Source organism: Eleutherodactylus coqui, chromosome 6 (genome assembly GCF_035609145.1).
Source record: "Eleutherodactylus coqui strain aEleCoq1 chromosome 6, aEleCoq1.hap1, whole genome shotgun sequence".
In the NCBI taxonomy this organism is placed as follows: domain Eukaryota; kingdom Metazoa; phylum Chordata; class Amphibia; order Anura; family Eleutherodactylidae; genus Eleutherodactylus; species Eleutherodactylus coqui.
Window position 1 is genome coordinate 121,749,182 of NC_089842.1, and position 27,874 is coordinate 121,777,055.

At 39.8% G+C, this 27,874-nt stretch overlaps 1 protein-coding gene across 2 annotated transcripts in view; it reads right to left on the bottom strand.

Moving 5' to 3' along the window:
• Positions 1 to 3,492: 3,492 nt before the first annotated feature.
• LRFN5 (leucine rich repeat and fibronectin type III domain containing 5) overlaps positions 3,493 to 27,874 on the bottom strand; it is a 230,193-nt gene continuing 205,811 nt past the window's right edge. Inside the window, exons 3-5 of one of the 2 annotated variants that reach the window (XM_066605734.1) lie at positions 21,426 to 22,833; positions 8,137 to 8,831; positions 3,493 to 3,766 (exon numbers count right to left, since the gene is read on the bottom strand). In XM_066605734.1, the coding sequence (XP_066461831.1) occupies positions 3,744 to 3,766; positions 8,137 to 8,831; positions 21,426 to 22,813 (2,106 nt within the window). In that variant the 5' untranslated portion in view covers positions 22,814 to 22,833 and the 3' untranslated portion in view covers positions 3,493 to 3,743. Of the gene's footprint in view, positions 3,767 to 7,470; positions 8,832 to 21,425; positions 22,834 to 27,874 lie in introns of those variants that run through there. The other variant, XM_066605733.1, reaches the window with a different exon arrangement.

Sequence of the window (27,874 nt, forward strand, 5' to 3'; positions counted from 1 at the left end):
TATAGGCCAGATAGGTGTTCTGGCGGTCCTTCCCCTTGTATGGTAGGTGTGGTGGCTCCATACAGCTTTGGTGGCATGCATGTTGTGTCTGAGCTCCATCTCTGTCTGGTACCCGTCCTGCATTATGCAGTCTGTATTCCTGTCCCGGGTTCCGTCCTGTGGCAAGGTGCGCCCAGTGGACGTAATTTGCTGTAGACCCCTGTGCGGGAGGTACCAGTGTGTACTTCCTTCTCCTGCTGACTGGCTGGCGTCTGCATCAGGCCCAAAGTGAGCAGTCATGAATCCTTGTCTGTTGAAGTTTGCTGTGTGACCTGCTATCTGTGTTTTGTTGCAGCTTGCTGTGTGATCTGTGCCTTGCTGTTCATGTCCGTTTGTACATTTATTTTGCGTCAGTTTGGTCTGCTGAGTTTGTTTGCTATGTCTGCGCTAGGTTGGCCCCTAGTGCCCTCTAGCAGATGTGTCTTGCTAGTGTAGGGACTGCAAGATACGAGGGGCCTTGCCGGGGTTTGCAGCTTAAGTTCATTGGCCAATGTACGAACTAACACCTCGCATTTATATTCAGCTTATCATCTGCTATTACTGTTTGCATTGTGGCTGCTGTTATGCTGTGTATTCTGGCTCTGTGTCCTGTTGTTCAGTTCCTGTCATGGGGCTTGTGAATGTGTCCTGCTCTGGTGCATGGCTCCTAGGATCAGCCAAGGCCCAGATCTGAAGATCGCTGGGCTGCCCTTATTGGGGCATTGTCCCCGCTTAGGTAGGGCTATGCCATTCCTCCCGGTAACACAGGGTCAGTTGCTTGAAACCCGTGTGCGCACCCTAGTCCCCTTTGGTCACGATCGTGTGGGTCCCATGCCTTAGTCGGCCCACATGATCGTAACACTCAGGTTGTTGATCTACCCTACCATACTTTATACTACAAACTCTGTTTGTTCAGATAAGCATAAAAGTAAGAGGACTCATAGAAAATATTCAAATAATGCCCTTTTCCACTAACCACCTGGGGCAAAATCACTTGGTACATACTTATATTTTATCTCCTTTCCATACTCCTTGAGTTAATTCCCCACATGATTGTTTGTAGAATAGGTTCCTGCATAGGTTCTCACCACCCATCAAAATAACTAATATAGAAATGGGATTGGCAGTCAATATGGAATTGCCCCCCCCCCCCCATATAGAAGCTCCATAGCAACTGCATCATCTGCTTTAATATTACATACCATATACCCATTATTTAAATGAGACAATACGAGGCTTTGTCTTCCATTGGAAACCCATTACTGTACATTTCAATAATGAAATCTATTAATTCAAAATATCTGGATAATACTAATTCATTTTCCATTTTCATTCATAAGGATCTGGCAGTGAATAGCTAATTTAGGTTTTACAAAATAGATGTAGCTGGCCGACAGAAGATAAAGCTAAAATATATTGAAGTAATTGAGGAATATTTCTATGTAGACATTTTAATGGTATGTATAGTTATGGTTATTGGAAAATATTGTGTACAATTCATCAACATTTGAGATATCAATTGCCTGTTAAGTAAATCAGGCAACATTTGGAATGCAAATTTTCTCAATAGAGACTGGATATAGAAAAATTACTGTATCATGCTAAACTGTGTAAATTAAAGAAGACACTCCCCACTCACTGGCTGCTACATTCAGGCTCCAAAATGCGGCTGAGTTTTAAGAAAACAATTGAATACCCTTCACTTGCAGCTCTAATACAAATAAATGGGAACTAATTAATCAGCATAAAGCAGCACACTAAGCTGTTTCTGCATCTCAGAAGTTGCGAAACAATGTATTTTATGGTGCTACTCTATTTATATAACTCCTAATTACCTCTGTGGAAGCTAAACAAGCAGTGTAGCATGGGGTGCCCAGCTTTTTCCATAAAACCTGGACACTTCGAGCTTGGATGTGGTGGCCAGCAGAAGGAGAGCACTGACTGAATTGGGAATACCTCTTTAACAGCATTTAACACACCTATAAATTTGAAAGTCCAATGTGTCACATGAACCTTAAAATATCCACTCTTGAACACCATCATGTTTTGTTTTCATTAACAAAGTCTAAAATGCTGTACTAAATCGTAATACATTTTTATAGGGATAAAAGCTCTGTTTTTCTAATCCAGAGCTCCAAATCCTTTACAAACAGCTTAGTTAAAACATAAATGTTTGGATGACTTTTCAGAATAAACTATTGCGTGTGTACATGAGGAATAGCGCTTTATCTGGCCATTATATAGTTTTGATTCTGCATTCTTTTAGCTATTTTCCCCTTACATAGGCTCAGTTTCTAATTGCCTGTTTTCTTTGATCTCAGCTCTAGAAAAGGGTCAAGACAAGCTGTTATGATGTCTCCTATATACTGCATACGTAGGGAAGCAGGATTTGTTCTCTATTGTTCCACAGCACAGCCCCAGAAGCAGCAACATGGAGGACATCTTACAGCAGTACTGTGTTGATGTAAATTCAGCATTGATGGGAGAAAAAAAAAACTTACTAGAAATTGCAGTCGCGTCTCTGTGTTAATCTCTCTGCTTCTGTCTTCCTTCAGCAGCTTCTGTCTTCCTTCTTTTCCCCTCTCCATGTACTTCTATGCGCTTTGGCTATAATCTGATCTTTCAGTGTACATACTTCTGTGGTCAGATTTTATCAACACATTCAGAGTGAGTGATCAGTGCAGAATAGGGGTGATGATCAATGTCAGATAATTGGAGAAAGAAGCATTTTTCCCTAATCATATATAAAACGCTAAATCTGTTTGTTTGTCTGTTTGTGTCATATATAAATCCACAGTTCTGGTAAGATATATTTCAAAGTTTTTTTTATATTCACTTCTACTATTAATTTAGGAAAAAAATAAAAGTTTTTAGTTACTCTTTGAATTATAAAATTCTGTCTGCATGCAGCCATCATTATATGCAGCTTAGTAGCTTTTTACATACTGTTTATACATTATATTAAAAAAAAACCCTATTTGTTCTATAGCAAGTAATTGGTGTTTTTATACTACTTGGACACATAATGGTATATATGCATATTTTTCTAGGATAACTCTTTTGATGGTATGGGCTTCATGCAATAAATGTTTCTTAGAGAAAGTGTCAATGTTTTCAGAATTCAAACTTCTTTCATCTTCAGATATGTTGTCAAAATAAAAGTGGAATCTGATTGGTTGCTAAGAATAGCACTGATATATTTTTTGACACAGTTTTATGCACTAAACCTTTTAAAAACTCAACAAAAAATACTGAAAACAGATTTACATAGAGACCTGGTTGTTTACTCTTTCTCACCCATTTTAAATACCATAGTGTGAAAAAGTTTAAGGCAGGTGTGGAAAAAAATGCTACAAATTAATAATGCTTTTAAAATTAGAAGTGTTATTAGTTTTTTGTCAATTAACAAAATGTAAAGTGAATGAACAAAAGAGAAATCTACATCAAATTAATATTTGGTGTGATACCCTTTGCCTTTAACACATTATCAATTCTTTAGGTACACTTGCACACAGTTTTTGAAGAAAGTCAACAGGGTGTTTTTGTCTTGGAGAACTAACAACACATCTTCTGTGGATGTAGCCTTGTTCAAATTCTTCTGTCTCTTCATGTAATCCCAGACAGACTCGATGATGTTGAGATCAGGGCTCTGTGGGGGCCATATCATCACTTCCAGGATTTCTAATTCTGTTTTATGCTGAAGTTAGTCCTTAGTGACATTGACTTTATGTCTGGGGTCGTTGTCCTGCTGCAGAAAAAAATTGGAATCAATCAGATGCCTTCAACTTTTGAAAAAAATGTCTTACTTTGCAGCATTTTTTTCACACTTGCCAAAAACTTTTGCACAGTACTGTATCTCCAGTTTATCTAAAATAACAATTGAGGCCATTTTTTAATAGTCTTGACTAAAAATGTATAGTTATGTATCTGTAGTTCCTATGCAGATCTATGTGTCCCTATGGTTGAAGCCTATAAACAAACCAGAAATTACTGGTTTAAGTACCCTTAAAACTGAACTTTTAATCATTTAAAACTAAAACCTATGGGCCATACAAAAGATAGACATGACATACAAACAAACAAAAGGTATCCCCCTGGTCAGTAACCACGGTCAAACAAAATGAGCCTGCACAAGAGCCCACTCATTGGGGGAACTAATAATGAATACATGAAGTCAGGCTATAGGAGTCTCCCAGTAGGATAAACACCCCAGGAGGTAGAGTTATACTCCTATCTAGAGTGCCCAGTATAGATAATGCCAAATATATCACCACACACTATAAAAGAATAGCTAGGTGCATCAATTAGATGGAATCAGTTCTGATGCATCTAGCATAATAGATGTAATGGATCTCGATAACCCAAATTCTTACGTCCTCTTCCTGCCTATCAACCGAGTGTCTATAAACTGATACTTCCAGACTTCGACAAAGCTAGAAGAAATGGTTCTTTATCTAGGATCTTATTGACATGATTCTTAGAGCCAAATCCTCCCAAGCCCAAGAAGAGCAGCAAATTTGAAATAACAAAGTAGCAGCAAGGACAGCCCTGATGGTGGACAGCCTGCTGAGAGAATTGGGCTCTGGGCTCTAGTTTGGTGACCTTGGATGATTGGGCCTAGGGTTACTTTAGCATAGCTCATCACATAGTGAGATCTATGTATACAAGCAGCTTACTAGTGGTAGGTAATTTATCTGGTTACCCTAGAATAGATCCTCATGTATGTGTAGTGCATCTAATCTAGTGGTCGGTCATTATTAGCACTTAACTAAAGAGCTATAAGGTTCCTGATGAGGTCTGATATTTGACTGAAACGCTTTGAACCATTTACATTGCTCATCAGATTCAATTTTAAGAATCATGTTAGTAAGATCCTTGATAAAGAACTATTTCTTCTAGCTTTGTCAAAGTCTGTAAGTATCAGTTTATTGCCCTAATATAGGGTGGTTCTTCTTTTAGTGGCTCAATTAGGCACTCAGTTGATAGGCAGGAAGAGGACGTAAGAATGTAGGTTATCGGACGTAAGAATATGGTTATGATGCTAGATGCATCAGAACGGATTCCATCTAATTGATGCACCTATCTATTCTCTTACAGTACCTGGTGATATATTTGACATTATCTATATTGGGCACTCTAGATAAGAGTATAACTCTATCTCATGGCGTGTTCATTCTACTAGGAGACTCCTCTAGCCTGACTTTATGTATTCATTATTGGTTCCCCCAATGAGTAGGCACTTGTAGAGGCTCATTTTGAGTGACCCTGGTTACTGACCCAGGGGAATACCTTTTGTTTGTTTGTTTGCCATGTCTATTTTTTTGTATGGCCCATAAGTTTTAGTTTTAAATTATTAAAAGCTAAGTTTTAAAGGTGCTTATCTATAAACAAACCAAGTGTATATCTAAAGATTATCAATAAGTGGGGGCAAATACAAATAAGTAAGACATGAAAATGAAACACAAGGTTTTTTTGTAGTCTTTAACCCCTTAAGGAGCAAGCATGATAAATACACAGCACCTGGTCCTCCTGGGCTTTAATCCCCACTGATAGCAGATGTATGACACAGCAGAACACTGAGAGGAGAAGGGAGAAGTGTTTTTTAACTGCTTCTGCATTCTCCTTTTCTGGGTACATAGCACTCAATGAGTGCTATGTACTAAAGAGGTAAAGTGGAAGTGTTGCTTCCACTATGCGAGCTGGCGATCATGTGATCTCCAGGTGCTCCCTGTTAGAGCAGAGCTGCAAGGTTCTAGAAGGCTCTAATCTGCTCTGTTAATGACTGATGTCACTACAGGGGGATGTTTTCCCCTGTAACTGGGGCTCCTATAGATGTGCCAGTTGCAATAGCAAAGTGTGAAATAAAAAAGAAAAAGACAACGTGAATGTCTCTCAGAGGTATTATATGACATCATGGTGGACATAGATGGTAAAAAAATTGTTACGAAAAAAAAAGAAAATACAGAATAAAATAAAAATATATACATAAAAAAGAAAATGACCCAAAGCTGACACAGACCAAAACTGTCGTCGTATGCGTTGTGTAATCCAAAACTATACATATTATATTTGAAAACGTCTGAAAGTATATGAGGAACCAATTCCTGTACTTTATTTCAGCATGAATATACTAATATAAAAAATACAACTATAAATTAAAATTTTAAATTTTTTTATAGCTTTTTACCCCCAATAAAACTAAAAAAATGAAAAAAGTCAGTGAAAACAGATAAGAAAATAACCCTATATGTCACGGGGAAAAAAACACAGCAAAAATAATTTTGGTCGCTAAAGGAAAAAAGAATAAGGCAGTTAAACCACCACATGGGTAAAATCCCTAAAAAGTGGTTGGCCCTTTAGGATCAAAACAGCCTGGTTCTTAAGAGGTTAAATAAAGATATACATAGGACAGCATAGGAACTGTAAATACAAAACTGTAGGAATTACGTATTTTTAATATCTTGTGATATGTACGATATATACTGTAAGTATAACTGAATATTTTATGGAAAAAATAAACTAAGCTTGGGGTTATTCTGCTTTTACCTTGGGGTAAGTGCGATAAATAATAAACAGATCCCTTTCAGATTTAGGAGAGTGTTGCACACTGTGCAGCTCTGTTATGAGCATGATCCCTAATAATATATGCTGTAACGGTGTGAAAATCACGTGAGTTTTGAACCAACTGCAAACATGAATAAATCATAAATTCTTCTTAAGGGAACTATTTATTTTTTGCAATTGTGATTAAGCTAAAACTTAAAAAAAACAAAACTATATTTTAAAATAAAGTATAAAAATATACCTTTAAAAAAATAAAACCAAATTAAAAGTCTGTATATGCACAAGAAATCATCTGTAACATTAAATTTAATATCAAATATTTTTTTTAAAATTAATAACCTTAAAGGCGTTGTCCAAGTTACTAAAACTTGGCAGATTTCTTCCATAAACAGCACCATACCGGTCAATCGGTTGTGTGTGATAATGTAGCTCAGACCCATTTATTTTAGTGAAGCTGAGCTGCAATATCAGAGTACAGCCAATGTGGTATTTTGTGGAAGAAAGCAGCCATGTTTTTCTAATATTGCACAACCCTAGTGAAGTGATCCTTAAAAAAATACAATTTTTAAAGCAGGAAAAAGTAATATAACATCAATTCTAGAGATTGTGCCTAACATTTTATAGTAACCGTTTCTTAACAAAATGACCCACAAACATATTTAGCACCCAGGTGGACTAATTTAAAGTGACCATCTAAATGTAATTTGATTGTAATTTGATAGTTATGAATTAATATAAATAATCACCATAGTAACAGAATAAGAGGAAATATTTCAACAATGTCTCCATATAGATATTGAATATTTTATTTTACACAACATAACAACACAGAAGTTGTTGTTCTGTACATCATTTGCCTAAAAATAAAGGCAACACCATTGTCACTCAAAAATAAATGCAGTCTGGTCTTTTAAAAAATATTTTTTAACTAATTTCCATAATTGTTTTTTTTATATAGTTTAATATGTTGAAAGCTTGAAGGAATTTTCCCATATGAAAGGCTTTTATTGTGAACTCAGTCCTATTTATTTTTCTGCTTTAGCAGAACCAGGAAGCCAGTCCTATAGGAAGGGAAGGCACCGCTGCTGATTCATAAATTTCACAACATCATCGCTATTTTATCTTGTAACTTTATCACCAGAAAAAAGCGAACAGAATGTGCAGGTAGCCTTGACACAATCCTGTAGAAGCCAAAAAGGAGACATAAATTGGAATCCCCTTTTTTTCGAATTTTTAAATTCATTTTAGTATTGTGCTCGAAATTCTCAAATTTCATTTCTTTTTAAATTTTTTTTCTATTTTTTATTTTTTTTAAAGGAACTAATCACACAGTGCTCTCCAATATCCACTCAGAACTTGAAAAAGTTGCTTTTCCGCTGTCCATGTCTGAATTATCTGACTGAACCAAAATCCCATTCATGGACATGCTCCTCTTTGACCACAGTCCACCTGTGTTACGAGAGTTTACATAACAATGGTACTCCATAATTTCACCATTTAGAGAGTACCTCCGCTTAGCTCTAGAAGTATCTGCAGGTAATGTAAGGAACTTACTTGGCCTTGATTGTGCTCTTTTATAGGTTGGTGACCCAGTGGGGCGACTAGTTAACCGAAGGGCAGTTGAATTATTTCTATTTGTGTTTTGGGACTCCATATTTAAAACAGTTTCAGTCTGTGAGTCTGTGGGTTTTAATTGAGTTTTTCTTTTCTGCTTCAGTGAGGCAGAAGCATTTGAAGTCCATGTGTGAGGCAAAGCAGAGGTAGTAGCAGCTGCACCTTGACTTGAGCAGGTGTCAGAAGATGGTGCTCCGCTGTCTGTTGACTTACAGCATTGCAGACTCTCGTCATGTCCAACCACTTGCTTGGAAGCTGATGGAGGCATTGATACACTACAACTTTGATTTTGAGATCCATTTGTTTGAGAATACACATTACTGACTTTCGTGGCTTTATGTTGTCCGTTGCCATTGCAAACTTTATACCTAATCATCAAGATAATTATGAAAACAAGGACCGAGGCCACTATGATTCCACCAATTATAATTATCATGGTACCTCCCAAGAACTGCGACTGCATAAAATGACAACGAACATAATCTTGCTCAGTTGTGAATTGGATGCATCCAACAACCCTTGTGGCCGTGAGAGATGTAATGCCATCATCATAAATTGCTAGAACACATAAGTCGTAAACTGTTCCCGAAGCCAAGTTGTTAACACGAAATGTCTTGCTTGTTGGAGGAATCATTCTGGAAGAACACAAAAACATTTCACAGTTATTCACTGAAACAAAGTAAAACATGAAAAAATATATAATATGGAAATTGTATCATACAGGCATGAAACCATGAAGTAGAACCCCTACAAAATCTAAATTCTTCACACTGTCATTAAATCATGTTTTCATACAGCTGTTTTTTTTAATCTTTGGGATGATTGGAGGACATTTCTGGAGTCGGTTTCATTTTTTCCCAAGCACTTTTCCCAAGCGCAGCATTTTTTTTCAAGGAAACCTAATTTTTAACACAAATTGCTGCAAAAAGTAGTACTGCCATGGAGACTCGTCATACAAGTTTTAGAGAAGTTGTCTATGACATGTAAATAGACCAAAAGCATAATTTGTGAAGGAGGCCTAATGAAATCTTGCAATGAATAGTGGTGAAAGTTGAACTAATAGCATGTTGGAAGTTGCAATTTTTTAACAACTGGAGAGCTACAAGCTACAGATCTCAGCTCTATACTATATAGATGAATCCTCACTTCAGGCTTTTGCCAAATCCGGTTATGACAGATTGATTTTGAAAGGTGTGACTGTTACATAACTCAACTTCTAAATAAATCCATTTATCGCCTTCCTTGTAACACTTATTTTCCAGCTATATCTCTTAAAATAACATTTGACTCAAAATGCAGATTTAGGCCCTAGTCACACGGGCGTAAATACGCGCATAAAAACCCACGGGCGTTTTTACGTACGTATATACGCGCTTAAAAACGCACCTACAAAAGATAGAACATATTGGTGGCAATGGACATGGTCACGCGGTTTTTTTACGCGCGTATTTACGCCCGTGTGACTGAGGCCTTAGGAGAATTGGAGTTCCTTTATTTCCCTTTTAGTAAAAATTCAAGCAAATTTATAGGGATGAGCGATTAGTAAAATAACTGGTTCGTGTCAGATTAGGGCCGATTTCACAAACATTATCGTGGATCGGGATGGTTGATTCGGACTCCCATTAAAGCCAATGGGATTAAAAATTGGGTTCACTCATTTGGCCTCCAGAAGGTTCCCAATGCAGCCAAAGCCCCCAAATTGCATGGTAATGATTAAAATAGTATACAGTGGTGTAGGGGGTCAATTGTAACACAGGGGTGTCACTTAAAACAAATTAAGACCCCTATAGGATCTTTTGGATCAAAATTTGCACCAATGAAAACAGCAGGTTGTGTTGCTTGTTTTAAAGGCAATGTCAAAAATTTTACAAGGTGAAATTCTAGTAGGTGAAGACAACACTCAAGCCATGCTCTAAGAAACAGTTGTAGAGTTACAAATATTTTGCTATGCAAGACAGCAGGTGTGCTGCTTGTTTTAAGAGAAATGTCCTAAAGTTTGCGATGGACAAATCCCACCAAGTAAACAGAAAAATATAATCAATTAAAAACAAACAATTTACATACATTAAAATGTGGTAGAGAGGGTACTAATTTAGAACTTACAAGACCCTTAGATTAGGGGCTGATGGAGAAATATGCCCCAGAGATAAAGTAGTGATGATAAAGTGGTGTTGGCTTGAAATACGCAAATAAAGATCAGGACTCGACCGAGTCAAATATTCATTCATGTGATTATATGTTACATACAGGTGAACGTAAAAACGCATACGGTCTTATGAAGGAGGCCACAGAGCATAAAAGTCCTGCATACTATTGTCAGAATGTTACACAGGGCTTTCATGGCTCTCAGATAGTGTTATACATCAGTTTCAATGAACTTCTGATTTGGTTCAAACTAATTTGGACTGAACCAAACTGTTTCAAAGGTTTGCAAACCGACTGAACAAAACTTTTCAAATGTTTGCTCATATAGTGTCCTCTATTAGAAAAATACTGAGAAAGAAAAATATTCATGGAGGACACCACAAAGGAAGCCACTACTGTAAAAACAAACAGACAAACAAACAAAAAAAATCATGATTCATGACCCATCTCAAGGTTTCCCGAGATCAGCTGGGTATTCCACAATGCTTCTAGGAAAATGATGTATGAACATATGAGACAAAAGTGGAACTTTTTAGCACAAATGCACAATGCTATGTTTAGAGGAAAAAGAATTCTGTCCATCAAAACCTTATCCCAACTGTAAATCAGTGCAGAGGGAGAATCATGGATAGAGGCTGCTTTGCTGTCTCAGTTCCTAGATACCTTGCATAACAAATTCTAAGATGTATTGAAATATTTTACAGGAAAATGTAAGGGCAGCAGTGGGTTCTGTCATTAAAAGACAAAAATTCTATACTTACCTATTCCTCCCCCATTAGTCTGCTTACCAGATCTTCACCTCGCCTATTTTCTCCTGTCTCCTGCAGTCAGGGGGGTGGAGGGGTGGTCATCTCACCTCCAGCTGGCTGATTCCTCTGAGGTTTACATACATTGCCAGCAGTCTCCTTCCTGCTTGGCGATGTACATTTTGTCACAGTTCACAGCCTTGCTCATGCCCGCTGTCTCTGCAATAGATCAGCATTCCTTCCTAGCCAGTGAATACTAGGACACAGGGGTGTGACCTTTACTGACCTGCAGGAAGGAGAATGCAAGGAATGCAGGCTTCATAACAAGCCGACCCAGCAGGAGGTGAGGTGACCCTGGGGACTGCAGAAGCTCAGGGAGGAAAAAATTCTGTAAAAAGACAGCCTGTGGAGGAATAGGTGAGTATAGAATTTTTTTTTAATGACAAAACCCCTTAAACAAGACAACAAGAGTTGTGTAAATCTTTTTTTGCAGCTACCAGAAACATTTGGTAGTGATGATTGCTGCTAAAGGGGTATGTACAGTACAGGTAATTAAATTTAAGAGTTCACTTACTTTTTTGCCTGCACTGTGAATATTTCACCATGTGTTCAACAAAAGACATGAAAGGTAGAATTGTTTATGTGCTATTAGCTTTGCTAATTGTGACTCAGATAATAATCAGATCACATTTTATTAGTAATTAATGCAGAAATCCAGGTAATTCCAAAGGTTTCACCAACTTTTTCTTGCAACTGAACTAGTATTATAAATGGGCCGAGTAGCTTCAAGTTACGGCTTTCAAAACGTCCATTCAATTTTTCACTGTGTCACAAGAAGGGGACTGTATACTGTACCTTAGTGTTTCATTTTACTTGAACAGTTTATAGTTTGTATCTAGAGAACGTTCATAGAAATCACATCAAGTTTTTTTATATTTACAAGTGGAGACGTTTGTGCCCTTTATTGGGCAACTGTAGTCACAACCAAGGTCATAATTATACAGGGTGCAAAAAGGCAGTCTAGTCTAACCCAGAGGTGAGGTAATACAAAGGCCTCTCTACCACATAATTAGATACAAGAACCAAGCTTATTGCATATATATGGTACCAGAACAAAGCTTTCAAAGCTATATAGAGTAACGGAACACAGCTTCCTGTATAGATACAATATCAGAACAAAGCTTGCTACAAGGATGTGGTACCAGAAGAAAGCTTATTACACAGGCACCGTACCAGAACCAAGCTTACATTTACCTCTGCAAAAAATATATCCACTGCCAGGGGGAAAAACAAGAATAACAAAAACAATAGAAGAAAATATGAATTAATAATAGCTTACAGTAGACACTTCTTTTTTTGTATTATACCTGGATAAATTTGAAAATGTGGTGTAAATTTAGTTAGTATTAGTAACTTAGTTAATAAGTAAGGCTGGGTTGATATTTGTAATATTATATCCATTGTTTGGCTCCATCATAGGAACCCTACAATGAACAAAACTGACTTGCAGGATAAAGCACTTAGCTGACATGAATGGCACTTGAGAGACCTCACTGACTTAAATGGGGTCTGTCAGACTTCAGTATTGCTGCTTGCAATCTATCGGACAAAATAGTACCACATGATGTGCTATTTTGTCCGGAATTTTCTGACAACTCTGAGCTGCACATGTAAACACAGCCTTAAAAAGTTGTCCCAAACTTCTGAATATATACTTCAAGTACAGATGCACACTTTTAAACTTGCACACTTTTTACACACACACACAGTGACACATCTTAGAAACACAAAGCTATACTTTTACATGCAAACATTTCACAAACATGTACAGGCATACTTCTACACATCCAGATGCACACAAGTACATACATACGTAATACATACCAACACGGATGGTGAATGACTCATGGTCCAATTCTGCAGCAGCAGTCAGCCAGCTATTGATTAAAATAATCTGCAGACAGACTTGCTGCACTGCCTCTACCTATACATGACATTATCTGTCTGTCTTTCCTCTCAGCCATCCTACTGGAGGAAAAAGAGAAACATATTCCTCAGTGGTGGAACTTCTGGTTGGCCTGAACTTTAGATGAGCTGTTGGCCAATGAATAGTCAAGGTACAGTACACCCCCTCTGACATCACACCTTCACCGCTTCCTCATTGAAAGCTGCTGTGACACAACCACACCCTTTCACCTTGCACAAGGTATCTTGAAGGCACGCAGAAGCAATGACTTTTTAGGCATATATGCTGTCCCCACCTACTCCAGTTTGTAGCTGGGAGAGGCTTTGCATCTAGTGCATTGACAAACTACTAAATGAAACAAATGTATTAAGAGGCTTGCGGGTGAAACGCCAGTCTAAGTAAATATGCCTCAATGTTACATCACGGTTTAGACGTATTTATGAAGCAAATGCACCAAACAGAGTGATCCACTGCGCCTTGCACAGCAAGGGGTGTTAAACAGAAGTGGGTGTGTCTTAAAGGGATTGTACGATTACCGGACGACATTGCCCTTATAGCTACAATTGTGTTAACAAATACAAAAAGCAAAAACAAGCAGTGTTATATCCAGTGCTATATGAAAACTAGAGATGAGCGAACCTACTCAGCCACACCCTTTTTCGCCTGAGCACCGCGATTTTCGAGTACTTCCGTACTCGGGCGAAAAGACTCGGGGGGCGCCGTGCGTGAGTGGAAGGTTGCAGCGGGGAGTGGTGGGGAGAGGGAGAGAGAGAGGGCTCCCCTCTGTTCCCCGCTGCTACCCCCCGCTCCGCCACACCTCCCCCCGCCCCCAGCGCCCCCCGAATCTTTTCACCCGAGTACGGAAGTACTCGAAAATCGTGGTGCTCGATCGAGTAATTACTCGAAACGAGTAGGTTCGCTCATCTCTAATGAAAACTTTATAAAGCATTTACTTGGAACAGGAGGTGGGAGTGAGAACCCCAATATTGGGCTTGAAAAAGCATGAGTTTGTAAGCAACCAATAAAAATCCATTGCCATCTCCATAAAGATGCTGTATGCACCTGAAGTTATACTGTTGCTGTATATTTTATTTGGACTGATTAAAAGTTGATGGAAAGTCTGAAAGTAGATTTAGATAGTGGTAGTGGGAGACCACAGTCTTCCACCCCCCTACCCTTTTCAAAGTAAGTGCTTTTTAAGCTTAAATATAACACCATATGTATAAATACGAGCACCCCCTTAGCGCTCTTTGTTTTCATTTTTTTTGTATTTGTTTCTATTACTGAGTCCAATTAGAGATCTTGAGTAGAGATGAGCGAACGTACTCGGTAAGGGCGATTTCGCAATCGAGCACCGTGATTTTCGAGTACTTCACTACTCGGGTGAAAAGTACTCGGGGTCGCCGGGGGGCAGGGGGAGGCGCGGCGGAGCGGGGGGTAGCAGCGGGGAACAGGGGGGAGCCCTCTCTCTCTCCCTCTCCCCCCCACTCCCCTCTGCAACCCCCCGCTCACCCACAGCGCCCCCGAGTACTTTTCACCCGAGTAGTGAAGTACTCGAAAATCGCGGTGCTCGATTGCGAAATTGCCCTTATCGAGTACGTTCGCTCATCTCTAATCTTGAGTGGTAAATGGTGCTCTCCTGCCTAGGATACCAATTGAGGTGGGGGATTGCTACGTATTGTGTGGAGATCCCAGGTTATTCTGGCCTATTGGGATGCACAAGGAGTACCAATCCATAGGTAGATGGTTCCTCTGTGACACCTGGTGAGTTGGAGATAATCTATTATACACTTATTGGGACGTTGAATACAGTGATGTCGGAGAACCTTTTGGCTTGACACTGTTTTTTATTCTGTCCCAATTATGTTTAAATAACAAAAAGAGCAGTACTTATCTCCCCCTGACATGGCAGAGTGTTGTGGCCCCGCCTTCCTCTCGATGTTTGTCGTGGAAGATGAAGTCACCTGACTGCTGCAACCAAACTGAGGCTGTTGTGTCACCACTAGAGATAAGTGAACCTACTCGTTTCGAGTACTTCCGTACTCGGGTGAAAAGATTCGGGGGGCGCCGGGGGGTGGGGGGAGGTGTGGCGGAGCGGGGGTAGCAGCGGGGAACAGGGGGGAGCCCTCTCTCTCTCCCTCTCTCCCCCACTCCCCGCTGCAACCCCCCACTCACCCACGGCACCCCCCGAATCTTTTCACCCGAGTATGGAAGTACTTGAAAATCTTGGTGCTCGGGCAAAAAAGGGGTGTGGCCGAGTAGGTTCGCTCATCTCTAGTCACCACCCATTTTCCTGGCTTCAGCGCCATGGGTGCCATGATGGCAGAAGTTCAGAACAAGGATGTAGAGCTTCTGATTGGCTGCAACAGCAGGTGAAGTCCAGTGACATCATCTCCCACAACAAACACCGGAAGGATAGCAGAGATACAGCGCTGGAGCCCCACATTAGAAAAAAAAAAACTTTTCCCATATTTCTAAAAGACAAAAAAAGAAGCATATTTGGTATCACCGCATCCTGTAAAAGGAAGACAGTATTCATCCCACACAGTAAGGGCTTATTCACACAAGCGCATATCGGATAGCGTTTTCACAGGCGGACGATATATGCAACCATCTGATGTACTGAATTACAATTGATCAAATCACACAGGCGTATTCTCTTAGCGTAAAAACGCCTGGTGGGGTGCTTTTACACTGGGCAGAAAAGATAGTCCTGGAACTTTCTTCCTGGACAGACTACGGCTGCTGCCACAGACTCCTATGGGAGACAATGACAGCAGGCGGAAAAGGGAGGTGGGAGGGAGTTTAGTAGCATACTCCCATTGCTGGCTGCGAACAAGGGGCAGGAGCTTAGCTCCATCCCCTCCCATTGCAAACAGCTGGAGGGGAGGACAGAGGAGGTTAGCCGGTGAGGGGGAGGGAAGGGCGAGACAGCTTATGCCCGACGGCATATATGCCGAGCCCATGCATCACATAGTAGTATATATTGGTCAGCCATGAAAGCACCATCTAATATACGCTCATGTGAATAAGCCCTAAACATCATTAAAAAAAATTACACAATGCTAGAATTGCGCTTTTTTGGTCACCCTTTTTTTTTTTACACAAGCTAGGGATGATTTTCAGGGAAGGGCTTTTATTTAAAACTCTTCTCTGAACATTATCCCTAGCTTATGTAAAAAAAAAAAATATATATGCATACACTCACCTTAACGCCACTATCGGGGCTTGGCGAGTCTAGCCGCTTGGCTTGCCGGCCCTGTACCGAAGCTCTTTCAGCAGGCAGGGATTTGAAATCCCCGCCTCCTGAATGTCTGCGTCTGATTGGCTGAGCGCTCAGCCAACCACAAGCAACACTTAGCCATTCATTGAGGAGCCCTCACATAACTATATTGTCAAAAAATAGTAAAAATTATGATTATCAGAAGATGGCAGCAGAAAATAATTTAATCTCTTTCCATAGATATTTTATTTTTTACAAGTAATAAAATCTGTCTATAAATTTTGTATTATCGTAATTGTATAATATAACTATCATGTGATTTTTGCTGCAGTGTGTATGCTGTAAAAATAAGACCCCTCCAAAGATGCTAGTACATTATACGGCAAATTAAATAGTGCCATTGAAAAATACCACTCATCCGGAGTTGAGATTTTTTTGAAAGTAGAGAGGAAAACCAAAAAATTGGGAAAAACAGGGCCACATCGTGAGGCCTCGTTTACGCGAGGTTCGCGTCTATTAGAATGTGAAAAGATTGCGTCTCATAGGACCAATGGTTTGCTATAGAAGCGTTCCCATGAAGGAACTTAGATGCGCAAAATACTTGCACCTAACAAAGATAGGACATGTGACTGCAAATTCGCACCTAAGGTCCGTGGAATGAGAAAATGTAGGACCTATCCTATCTTTGGTGCGTGATGCATATCGTGTGAACGGGAAATTTCACAGCTAATTAAGCTCGAGACTTAATAGCTAGAATTCAGCAACTGGGGGCAGTAAGGGACTCCCCTCACCTCTCTCTGCAATGGATTTCCCTATTGCGGAGAGAGAGGGGTGCGGGGTTACAGGGCTTCCCTTGAGAGTGTGGAAGAAGGGGGCGGGGCTAGATGGATCACTGCTCCCCTATAGTTTGCTATATGGTTCCTCTTTGAAAATCCCTATAGCCCCACCCACTCTTTCAAGCCCCACCCACTCACTCTCCACTATGGGGATATCCCTCAGGATTTCCCCATAGCAGGGAGATTTAGCGGAGCTATGGGGGATCTCCTCCATCTCTCCATGCTATGGGGAAATCCCCCATAGCTCCACTCACTCTACCTGCTTTGGGGAAATCCCAAAGCCCTGCGGGTCTTCTCCTCTCTCCTCCTGGAGTAGATGCCCTTCTTCAAGCACAGCAGCTCCTGTGAACGGGCAATGTTTCATGTGATGCGCATATGAAAATTCGTTTTCAGCACATGCAAGAATTTTGTCATGCACCTATAGGCAAGCAAAAACCACGCTCGTCTGTTTGAGGCCTCACTGCATAAAAAGGTGAAAAATTTGGGAAATACTTAAAGGGAAATTTACTGTGACCGCTGATTTATATGCCGCTCTAAATCTAAAGTGTGCTGGAGTGAAGTGCACCAAATAGATGAAGAGCAAAGGAGCCACATAATTAAGCAATTAATTAACTCCTTAAAAACCAGAGTGATTCAGTCCTAAAGGACCAGACAGTTTTTAGTGCTTTTATGGCCCTATTTTTTTTTCTTTGGCCACCAAAATTATTTTTGCTGCCTTTTTTGTCACATATACTGTTAGGGTGTGCTGCTGGGATTTTTAGTACTAAGGTTCCTAGCAGCACAGCTCCACATGTGAGGGTTAATTGAGCTGGCTGGGTGTGGTATTTTCCAGCAGCCAATCCCCTTTACTCTGCAGCACATATAAACCCAGCTCCTGTCAGTAGTTGTTTCTGGTCTTGTACTGTTTGGATGTATCTGTTTTGTTCCCACTCAGATCTGTGTGCATGTAGATCTGTTGTGTCTCTCAGCTTCCTAAAGATAGTTTGGACACCTGTAGTCCTTGTCTGCAGCACATGCAGCGCCCCTTTTCCCTTCCCCTGCCAGGTGTGGCCTCCAAACATCTTATTTCTCGCTCTGTGTGTCAGTTGGTGGATCCCTGACACAGTTCCCTATGTCAGCTCGGTGGCTGACTGTCTATCCCCCTGGTATGACGACATATGGTCTTGCTGTGAGTTTCATCTGTGTGCATGTGAGCTCTGGGTGCAGTCTGTGTGGTTTTAACTATATGTTGTAGTCTGCTGTAAGCCATTGCCGGTAGGGTCCATGCCTGGTTGTTCTGTTCGGTTGCAGCTTGCTGTGTGAACTGTGTTCTGTTCTGTCCTGTTGCAGCTTGCTGTGTGAACTGTATTCTGTTCTGTCCTGTTGCAGCTTGCTGTGTGAACTGTGTCCATTGCCACCGGACTCCTGGTTAGTGTAGGGACTAGCAGTATAGCCAGGAGCCTTGAAGTGGCCCGCTAGCTTCCACGTTTTGATCAAAATGTCAATTAATACCTGGTATTTATATATAGCTTATCATCTGTTACTAGCGGTTTCATTTTGGCTGCTGTATGCTGTGTTTTCTGGCTCTGTGTGTCCTGTTGATATGTCACTGTCATGTGGCATGTGTATGCATCCTGTTCTGTTGAATGGTTCTTAGGAGTAGCTAGGGCCCAGTTCTGTAGACTGTTGGGCCGCCCTTTATGAGGGCGATGTCACTGCTCAGGTAGGGTCATGTCATTCTTCCATGTAGTTCAGGGGCAGTTGTCTGAAACCCATGTGTATCCGTATCCTTGGTCAGGATCGTGTGGGCCCTGTGTTTAGTTTGCCCATGCGATCGTAACATATACGGCTTTTTTTTTGTTTGTTTAATATGTACAAAAGGTTAAAAAAAATAAAATAAATCTTAACTTTGTAGCTCTTTATGTTTAAAATTATTATATCTACGCTAAAATAAAGTACAGGAATAGGTACAACATTTTGTTTTGGATGTTTTGATATGTAGTTTGTATAGTTTTGGATTACGGTGTGGATATGGTGATGGTTTAGGTTGGTGTCGGTGGTGGGTAATTTTCTTTTTGTTATATATATTTTTTATTTTATTCTGTAATTTTTTAAACTTAGTTTTCAAACTTTTTTTTACATCTATGTCCCCCATGATGGCATATAAGACCCCTGGGGTACATTCACAAGTAGCTTCCCCTAGCTACAGCAAGCATAACAAGAAGGGGAGCAGTTTAGTGCTTCCCATTACAGGACACGTTACAGTTGTCCACCAGATCTTTATAGTCTATAGAAGTGATGTTAAATACCCTCGTATAAAAAAAACAAAAGTATTATAGTGGTCATAATTTTGTTGGCTAAGTATAAAAATTATATATGCAAGCTTTTGCGGCTTCTAGGCCCCTTCATCAGGCTTCATCTCACAACACAAAACTCACACAATAAAATCAACTGCGTAAATACAGCTTCATGTCAACCTGCATTATTAATCAGATTTTTCTGAAAATATGTAAATGGGGAGAACCAACCCCTTCTATTGGACCAGCCGTGTACAAAATGTTGGATTCCAGATCACTAAAGGCAAAAACAACCATTCCATAAGTAGATGCAATAATCCATCCCATAAATATGTTCTCTCATTATCCCTGCAATTGTCCCACCTCTCTGCAGCACTACTGGGTTTTGTCATATGACTTTGAAGGGATGGACAGCACTGAACATCTGATTCTGTATTTTGCTAAGAGACAAATCAATACACAGTCCTCTGCAGAAGTAACATTACAGTGACCACTGCACTCTGACTACAAGGCTACAAATGACACAATTTTGCTGGAGAGTCGAGAGCATGCAATGTTCTAATACTAAATGAATTTATCTCATATCACATTTGTATCACATTAACTGCAGAGATGAGAAAAAACTTTAGTCACTTGATTAAGGTTGGAGAAAGAGGTTCTCAAAGTAATAAAGTCACAAAGCAATTTTTAACCACCACGACAGATGATGCATACTGTAGGTTGCAACTACTGATGTTCAATATTTGCATTTTATTCACTTGAATCCATGCTGTTTCTATGCTTAGGAGTCCGATGGGCGGTCTTGTTAGGTACTGACAGTATACCCTGTGTAGCAGGAATATCAATCAAATAGGACCACATTCTAGACTTCTAAGTATAGAAAAAGCAGGCATATCAGTGGCTAAAATACAGGCTATATTGTATATTTACCCATAAAACTATATATTAAAGCAACCATCCAGGCTTGGAGAAACAAAGTTGGCCCCATCAGCTTCTTTGACAACCTGATATACATTGTTCATAGTATACATCATTAGTCCTTATACACTATACCAGCTTTGATTAACTAGTGTTGCCCACATGAGCCATGCTAACCAGTCAGATCAGCATGTATTGTCTTAGACTGCCAATGCATACTATATACAGTGTACATCAGGTAGGCCATTTTTGTTTCTCCAGGCTCGGAGGACTGCTTTGATATGCTCAACTTCTTCTGTTCTATACTATGCTTCCAGCAGATCAGACTACTTGGACAAAGTGACAGGTTCCCTTTAAAGGCCATTTTACATTCTGTAATACTTTCTATATTTACAAAACAAGTTTTTAAAAATAGTTCTAATGCTGTTATAATAATAAAAGCAAAGGCAGTCACCTGTCCTCAGACCTGGCAATTCAGAGCTGCAGCCCTTTGTCCCTCCCAATTTCCATTTTGCAACAGACACCACATGACCACTACAGCCAATCACAGGCCACAGCATTACTGTTCCAAACTCCTGGCATTGTGGTGTACAGGATGTGAGTGCTGCGGCAAGGAGAGCATGCAGTGATGCTGCGGCCTCTGATTGGGTACAGCGCTCAGATGATATCCGTTGCACAACAAAGACAAGGAGGACCATAAGGCTGCAGCACTCAATTACCACGTCTGAGGATGGATAAGTAACTCTGCTTTTACTATTTTAATAACATTGCATCTTTTTTTTTTTTTAAAAAAACTTGTTTTGTAACTGGAGAATTCCTTTAACCTAATTTGCAATATTTTTAAAGATGATAATGGTTGTTTCTGAAAAATTTCTGTAATTGTTACATAGTAACATAGTATGTTAGGCTGAAGGCAAATAATCTCCATCTAGTTCAGCCTGTTTCCACCCATCTTGTTGATCCAGAGGAAGGCAAAAACAAACAAACAATGAGGCAGAAGCCAATTTAGCCCATTTGGGGGAAAAAACTCCTTCCCGACTCCATAATGGCAGTCATAATAATCCCTGGATCAGTGTTGATCATGGAGAACATATGAGCTATAATTGTTGTGTACTGTACCTGTAGACAAGAGAATCATCGTATGTGCCGTTATACTGTATCTGAAACATTCGGATTCCAGGGATATTTCTTTGAAAATTGAATTTAATGAGTGCAGTTGATGACGTTGCTTCTGCCACTACCACCTTTTTATCTTGGCTCAATTTTGTATCTCCATTGCTGCTACTTGCATTGGAACCAGATTTAGTGGACGTTGATATGTCTGATGAACCAGGATCTTCCTTATGAATGTGGTTCGTACTATTCACTAAGTGGGGGAGTTTGATTATGTGAAGACTGATTGTTTTTGTAGTCTCTCCAGCAGGATTAGAAGCAATACATGCAAAAGGACCTCCATCTTTGACTGTAGTTATAAGGATGTCTAGTGTTCCATTGTCATAAACCAGAATCCGTGTTCCATTAGATATTAACTTTCCTTCTGGGGATATCCAGTGAACTGCAGGTTCTGGGTCTCCAAGGGCTTTGCATTTTAAGACTGCTCTTTGACCTTCCAGGACTTCCACATCTGGTGTATACCTTGTGATAAGTGGTGGCTCACATAAGAAATCTTCTTCTGTTATGGACCAAAAATAACGCCCCGAAAGAAGGGGAGGTGAAGCACATGTCTCCAGGTCATCCTCTCTCATAAGGCGCCTCAGCCATAGTAATTCACAGTTGCAGTGTAAGGGGTTTCCACCAAAACTTAATGCAAACATGAAAGGGCTTATCATCCCTGAGGTTGCTAGCACCTGAGCTCTCTGAAACAGGGGGTCTGGTGGTAATTTTTGTAGTTTGTTGGATGTTACATCTAATCTGTTTAGCTTGTGCAGATGGGAAAAAGTTCCCTTTGGGATGTGCTCAATCATGTTGTGATCTAGACTAAGAGTGTGCAAGCTGACCATTTTTTCAACTGCTTCCCAAGGTATGGTCTCCAGGTTATTATAAGATAGATCAAGTTCCTCCAGGGCTAAAACATCATCAAAGGCGGTAGGTGAAATTAATGTCAGCTGGTTGTTGTTGAGTATCAAATGGTGGAGATTGGAAAGCCCAGTAAAAATGTCATTAGTGACTTTAGTCAATCGATTGCTATTTAAATGCAATGCTCGTAAATTTCGTAAGTCGGCAAATGCTTGAGCTGTGATATAACTTATTGTATTCCTGGACAAAGTCAGTTCCACCAAACTTGTCATATTGGCAAAATCCTTCCGTTTTATACTGGTAACAAAATTATCCGCTAGCCTTAATTCTACTGTCTTTCGGTTGATGTTCGGTGGGATGAAGAGCAACCCCTTCTTGTCACACAAGGTTGCTAGATTTGGTGATAGATTCTGACAGGCACAGCGCTTAGGACAGATCTCAGCTCTCACCGCCATGCCAATGAACAACAGATAACCGAACAGTTTTTCCATTGTAGATCAGGTTAAAAAGCCTGCAAGAAACAGAAAGCTGCCATTAGTATCGTGTACATTATACATTTTTATTACTTTTTTTAACTGTACTTGTTATTAGGTTTTTAGGGTTTAGGATATAGAACTGATAAAGAGGAACGGGAATCAGGGGTAACAAGCAGAAATGTTCATTTGGACATTAGAATAACGTTCAAGAACCCTTAATTCCTTAGCTACTTACATCACTCAATGTTTAAATACAGGAATTGTAAAAAGAAATTCCCTAAAACAATCAAATAGAAGTGAGAAGTTCACATGAAATACAATTTAGTAATCTGCAGTAGTATATCTTGGATAGAAGCTTTGGTAGGTGGCTCATAACCTGTAATGCTTGGGGGCACAGATCACTTTCAGTCCTCAAAGACTGGGGGTTATCAGGGTGAGCACGTTCTCGTTTCAGTCTTTGCTATAGGCTCCATGACAATTTTTTATGACTTTGCCATTGACTCTCAAAATTATATGTAATTGCACATTTTTTACAATGCCCAAATTTGGTGACATAAGATTGACTATAGTACATTTTGCAGCACTTTTTACATTTATTCCCAGGTTTATTAACAACAGTTTGACAGGGTAAGTAACGAGAAACAATGCCTCACTGAACTATGCCACAAAGCAACAACACATAGTGATAAATTGTGGGTTAGACATTTAGATACAAATTATCAAGTGCGAAGTGTGAAAGCCTGGACCGCAGGGAAGCTGTTCAAGTCAATTAAATCATTATTCATAATGGGGTACAAATATGTGAGGCCTCCACTAAAAACATCATGAAAATAAATTTAGTTTCTGAAGACTTTTGATACATTTTAACCGGTTGTAATCCATGATAAAGGCATAGTTTGTCCAGAGTAAGTATGACGTGAGTAAGGGCTCCTTTACATGGGATGACTGTCAGGTGCATTAGGTTGTCCCAGCGACTAATGGCCATGTACCTTTACACTCGAGCGATAGTCGTTTTGTAAATGGAGGCAGGACAGACCGGTGATTGTTCCAGCTGCCAACCTCCATTCTCAGTAAACAGTCGCTCAAAGATTGATTCACTCCTGTTTACACAGTCCGACAGTCGCTTGATTTTTGGGTGACCAAAACAGGACAACTATTGCCTGAATTTGCTGTTTCCAGTTATAATTCAGGTGATAATCACTTTGTGTAAAGGTATCTTAACCCCTTCCAATCCAATTTCCTTATACACTCCTCAGCTATTGTTTATTTTCGGTGGGAACGTGTGTTGTGGATTCCTCTGAATTACTCAACATAAACACACAAAAATGAACTTTTATGCTGATTTTATTTAAATGAACCATTTTCAATACAGCATCGGTCCTCTGACGTTAAAATTTCCCTGCATGGCTCTGATCTTGGACAAGTGCTGACATGTTTCTAACAGTATGCAGGATAGAGCTCCGATGTTGGAGGCTGTTCTGCATATGTAAAGGTACCTTAACCCCTTAAAGATCACAGTGTTTTGGTCTTAAAGGACCAGGCACGTTTTAGTGATTTTTACATGGTAATCACATATAGGGCTATTTTTTAATACCTTTTTTTTCCACAATTTTTTTCTCAGTTTTTTTAAATTTTATTAGGGGGTACTGTGTGCAAAAGGTAAAAAAAAAAAAAGATTTTATCAAGTTTCTAGTTCTTTATTTTTTAAATTGTTATATTTACATTAAAATAAAGTAGACAATCTGATTTGTATAATCTCAAAATACACAGTGGATATGACAATGGTTTAGGTTGGAGTTGGTAGAGGGTCATTTTCTTTATATATATATATATATATATATATATATATATATAATTTTGTAATTTTTTAGCCTATTTTTGTAACTTTCTTACCTTTTTTAATATCTATGTCTCTAATGATGACATATAAGACCTCTGGGTGACATTCACACTGTATTTTTTTTATTTTTCATCTCACACCATTCTACTGTAACTGGAGTATCCATGGGAGTCCCAGTTAGGGGGGAAAACATCTTGCTAGTGTGACAGTAGTCACTGGCAGAGCTGGTCAAGGATCTGCTTAGTCCTTGCAGCTCTGACATGCTGTGGGTTGTCATTGATAACATGATTCCCAGTCCTCTGCCGACACTGCCGCTTTCTCGATTCTCTATGCTAAGCACTATGTAGCTGGTAAAAGAGAAGACAGAACCAGTTAAAAACTGCTTCTGTCTTCTCCTTTGGGTCCTTGCCTATGTCTGACAGCTGAGGACTTGACTTGCCCCTGCTGGATTTCAGGAACAGGAGCCTTAATCCCGTGCAGTGTATATAAAAACATAATATATATATATATATATATATATATATATATATATATATATATATATCATCAGCCAGGATCAAAGTCCAGCACCAAGTGCCATATACCGTATATACCGGCGTATAAGGCGACGGGGCATATAAGACGACCCCCCAACTTTCACCTTATACGCCGGTAATACAGTGGAGAAAAAAAAAATCATTACTCACCTCCCCCGGCGTTCTGTCGCGCTCCGGCAGGATGTCGCTCGCTCCTCGTCCCCGGCGCAGCATTGCTTTCTGAATGCGGGGCTTGAAATCCCCGCCTCCAGAAAGCTAATACACACGCCGTCAGCCAGTTACAGCTATTCAATGACATCATTGAATGGCTGTGATTGGCTAAAACACACGTGGCTTCAGCCAATCACACTATTCAATGACATCATTGAATGGGTGTGATTGCTAACACACGTGCGCCTTCAGCCAATCACAGCCATTCAATGCTGTCATGGCTGCCGGCGTGTGTATTAGCTTTCTGGAGGCGGGGATTTCAAGCCCCGCATTCAGAAAGCAATGCTGCGCCAGGGACGAGGAGCGAGCGACATCCTGCCGGAGCGCGACAGAACGCCGGGGGAGGTGAGTAATGATTTTTTTTTTTTACACTTTTTTTTTTTTTATTACCGGCGTATAAGACGACCCCCGACTTCAGAGCAGATTTTTCGGGGTTCAAAAGTCGTCTTATACGCCGGTATATACGGTATGTATATTTAATAGGTTAAGAAAGAAGAAATAGTTTTATGTGCAACTCAATGCAAATTTGACTTTCCTCCGAAAGTGCAAGCGTTACTATCTGATATTCAGGTAGTACATGCTAGATTACATTTAAAATTATTTTAAAATTATTCTTAGTATTCTGCATAGATCAATGATTAAAAACTAACACATTAACAAAATATGAACTATAAATTTAAAAAATAGAATTCCAATTTTAGGTTTTAAGTTATAAACTTACTTTTAGGTCTTTTTTCATTACTTTTTTTATTCATTCAGCCACATGTTTGTTAAACACCAAAATTCTGGAAAATTCTCACAAGGAAACCACAAAGTTTAAAAAACCCAAAACAAAAAGTTATTGAAACATCTAGTCAGTTAAAGTTTATCAGCCAGAACTTCATTGTTGTGATACAGAGCTCTAAGTCCATTGCATAGACGTATAATTACATGACACAATTCCGGCTGCCTGCAGATACCACTAGCACGAGTTTACTGAACACTTTTTACACAATGAACTCAATAATAAAGTGTACATCAAGCTCTGTACCGGAAAAAGCTTAGCTCTTCCACTATCAAAATCAACCAGAATGTGAGAATGTGGGATTATAATCTCCCCAAAATCCCTGACCATTGTGCTTTCCCTCTTTGTAGAAGTTTCCGTTCCAGATGATTTTTTAAAGTATAATCTAAAGGAAACTTTTCTCCATGGCAACAGCAGTGCATTCATAGGAAACTCTTGCTTTACAGTCTGTCTGCATTCACTCTGATTTGTAAATTGAAGCCAACAATTATTAAGAATCTGTAATAATTAATTACAGTCAAACAGATTTCAAAATGTTCTAGCAGTGAAGTCATTAATTTACAATCTGGTTTCATCTAATGGGTTTATATTTTAATAGACAAGTACAAATAATAATAATTATTACTATTGTGTGAATTCAAACCTATACCATTGTAGATTTCCAAATTAACTACCGTATATACTCGAGTATTAGCCGACCCAAGTATAAACCGAGAAAACTTATTGACTCAAGTATAAGCCGAGCTATAACCGAGTATATACTGGGTAAAAAAAAACCCTCCATACTCACCTCCCAGCCGGTGTCTGTGTCTGTGTGACAAGCTGCTTGAATTCTCCCCGCTGTCATCCCCCGCCGTCCTCTCTGCTTGGCTCTGTCAGTGCTGTGTAAGTAAGCGCTGTGATTGGATTGAGCGCCGGCCAATCACAGCTGGCACTTGATCCAATCACAGTGCTAACTTACACACCACTGATGGCTGGGGATTTGAAAGCCGAGCAGGGAGATAACAGCGGGGAGAATTCTAAAACAGTTTGATTGGCTGTGAATGATCGAGCGCCTGCTGTGATTGGCTGACGCTCGATGCAATCACAGCTCTTACTTACAAAGAGCTGCCGGTGGGGGATGACAGAGCCAAGCAAAGAGGATGGCGGGGGATGACAGCACCACCGCTGGAGACACAGACGCTGGCTGGGAGATGAGTATGGTTTTTTTTTAACCTTTCCCTGACTCGAGTACAAGCTGAGAGAGGCTTTTTCAGCACACAAAAATGTGCTGAAAAACTAGGCTTATACTCGAGTATATACAGTAAGTATCACGATTACAACCCCCTACAACATGTAGATGTCATAATGGAGGATCTTCCACTTGGGGCCCCTCTATAAAAAGGGGAAAGAACTGCTAACAAAGAGCGTCTCTTGTTCTAGCAGAACCTGTCTGCTGATGTATTACATGGTTGCCCATTCATTTTAATGCATGTCAGGTAATTTCTCCAGTAGTGGCCACTGTAAGGGAAGTGAATGATCACACAAGGCTTTCCCTACTGATTGTATTCTTCTGCTGAAATAGTAACAATTTGCATTGCCTATATAAATATATGCTCTACCTCTTATGGTCCCAATACACAGGACAAGCTGTCAGGCAAACGATGCCGAAGATTCGTTCCAGTGATGCTTTGTAACAGAAAAGGAGCAAGTATCATTGGCGTCAC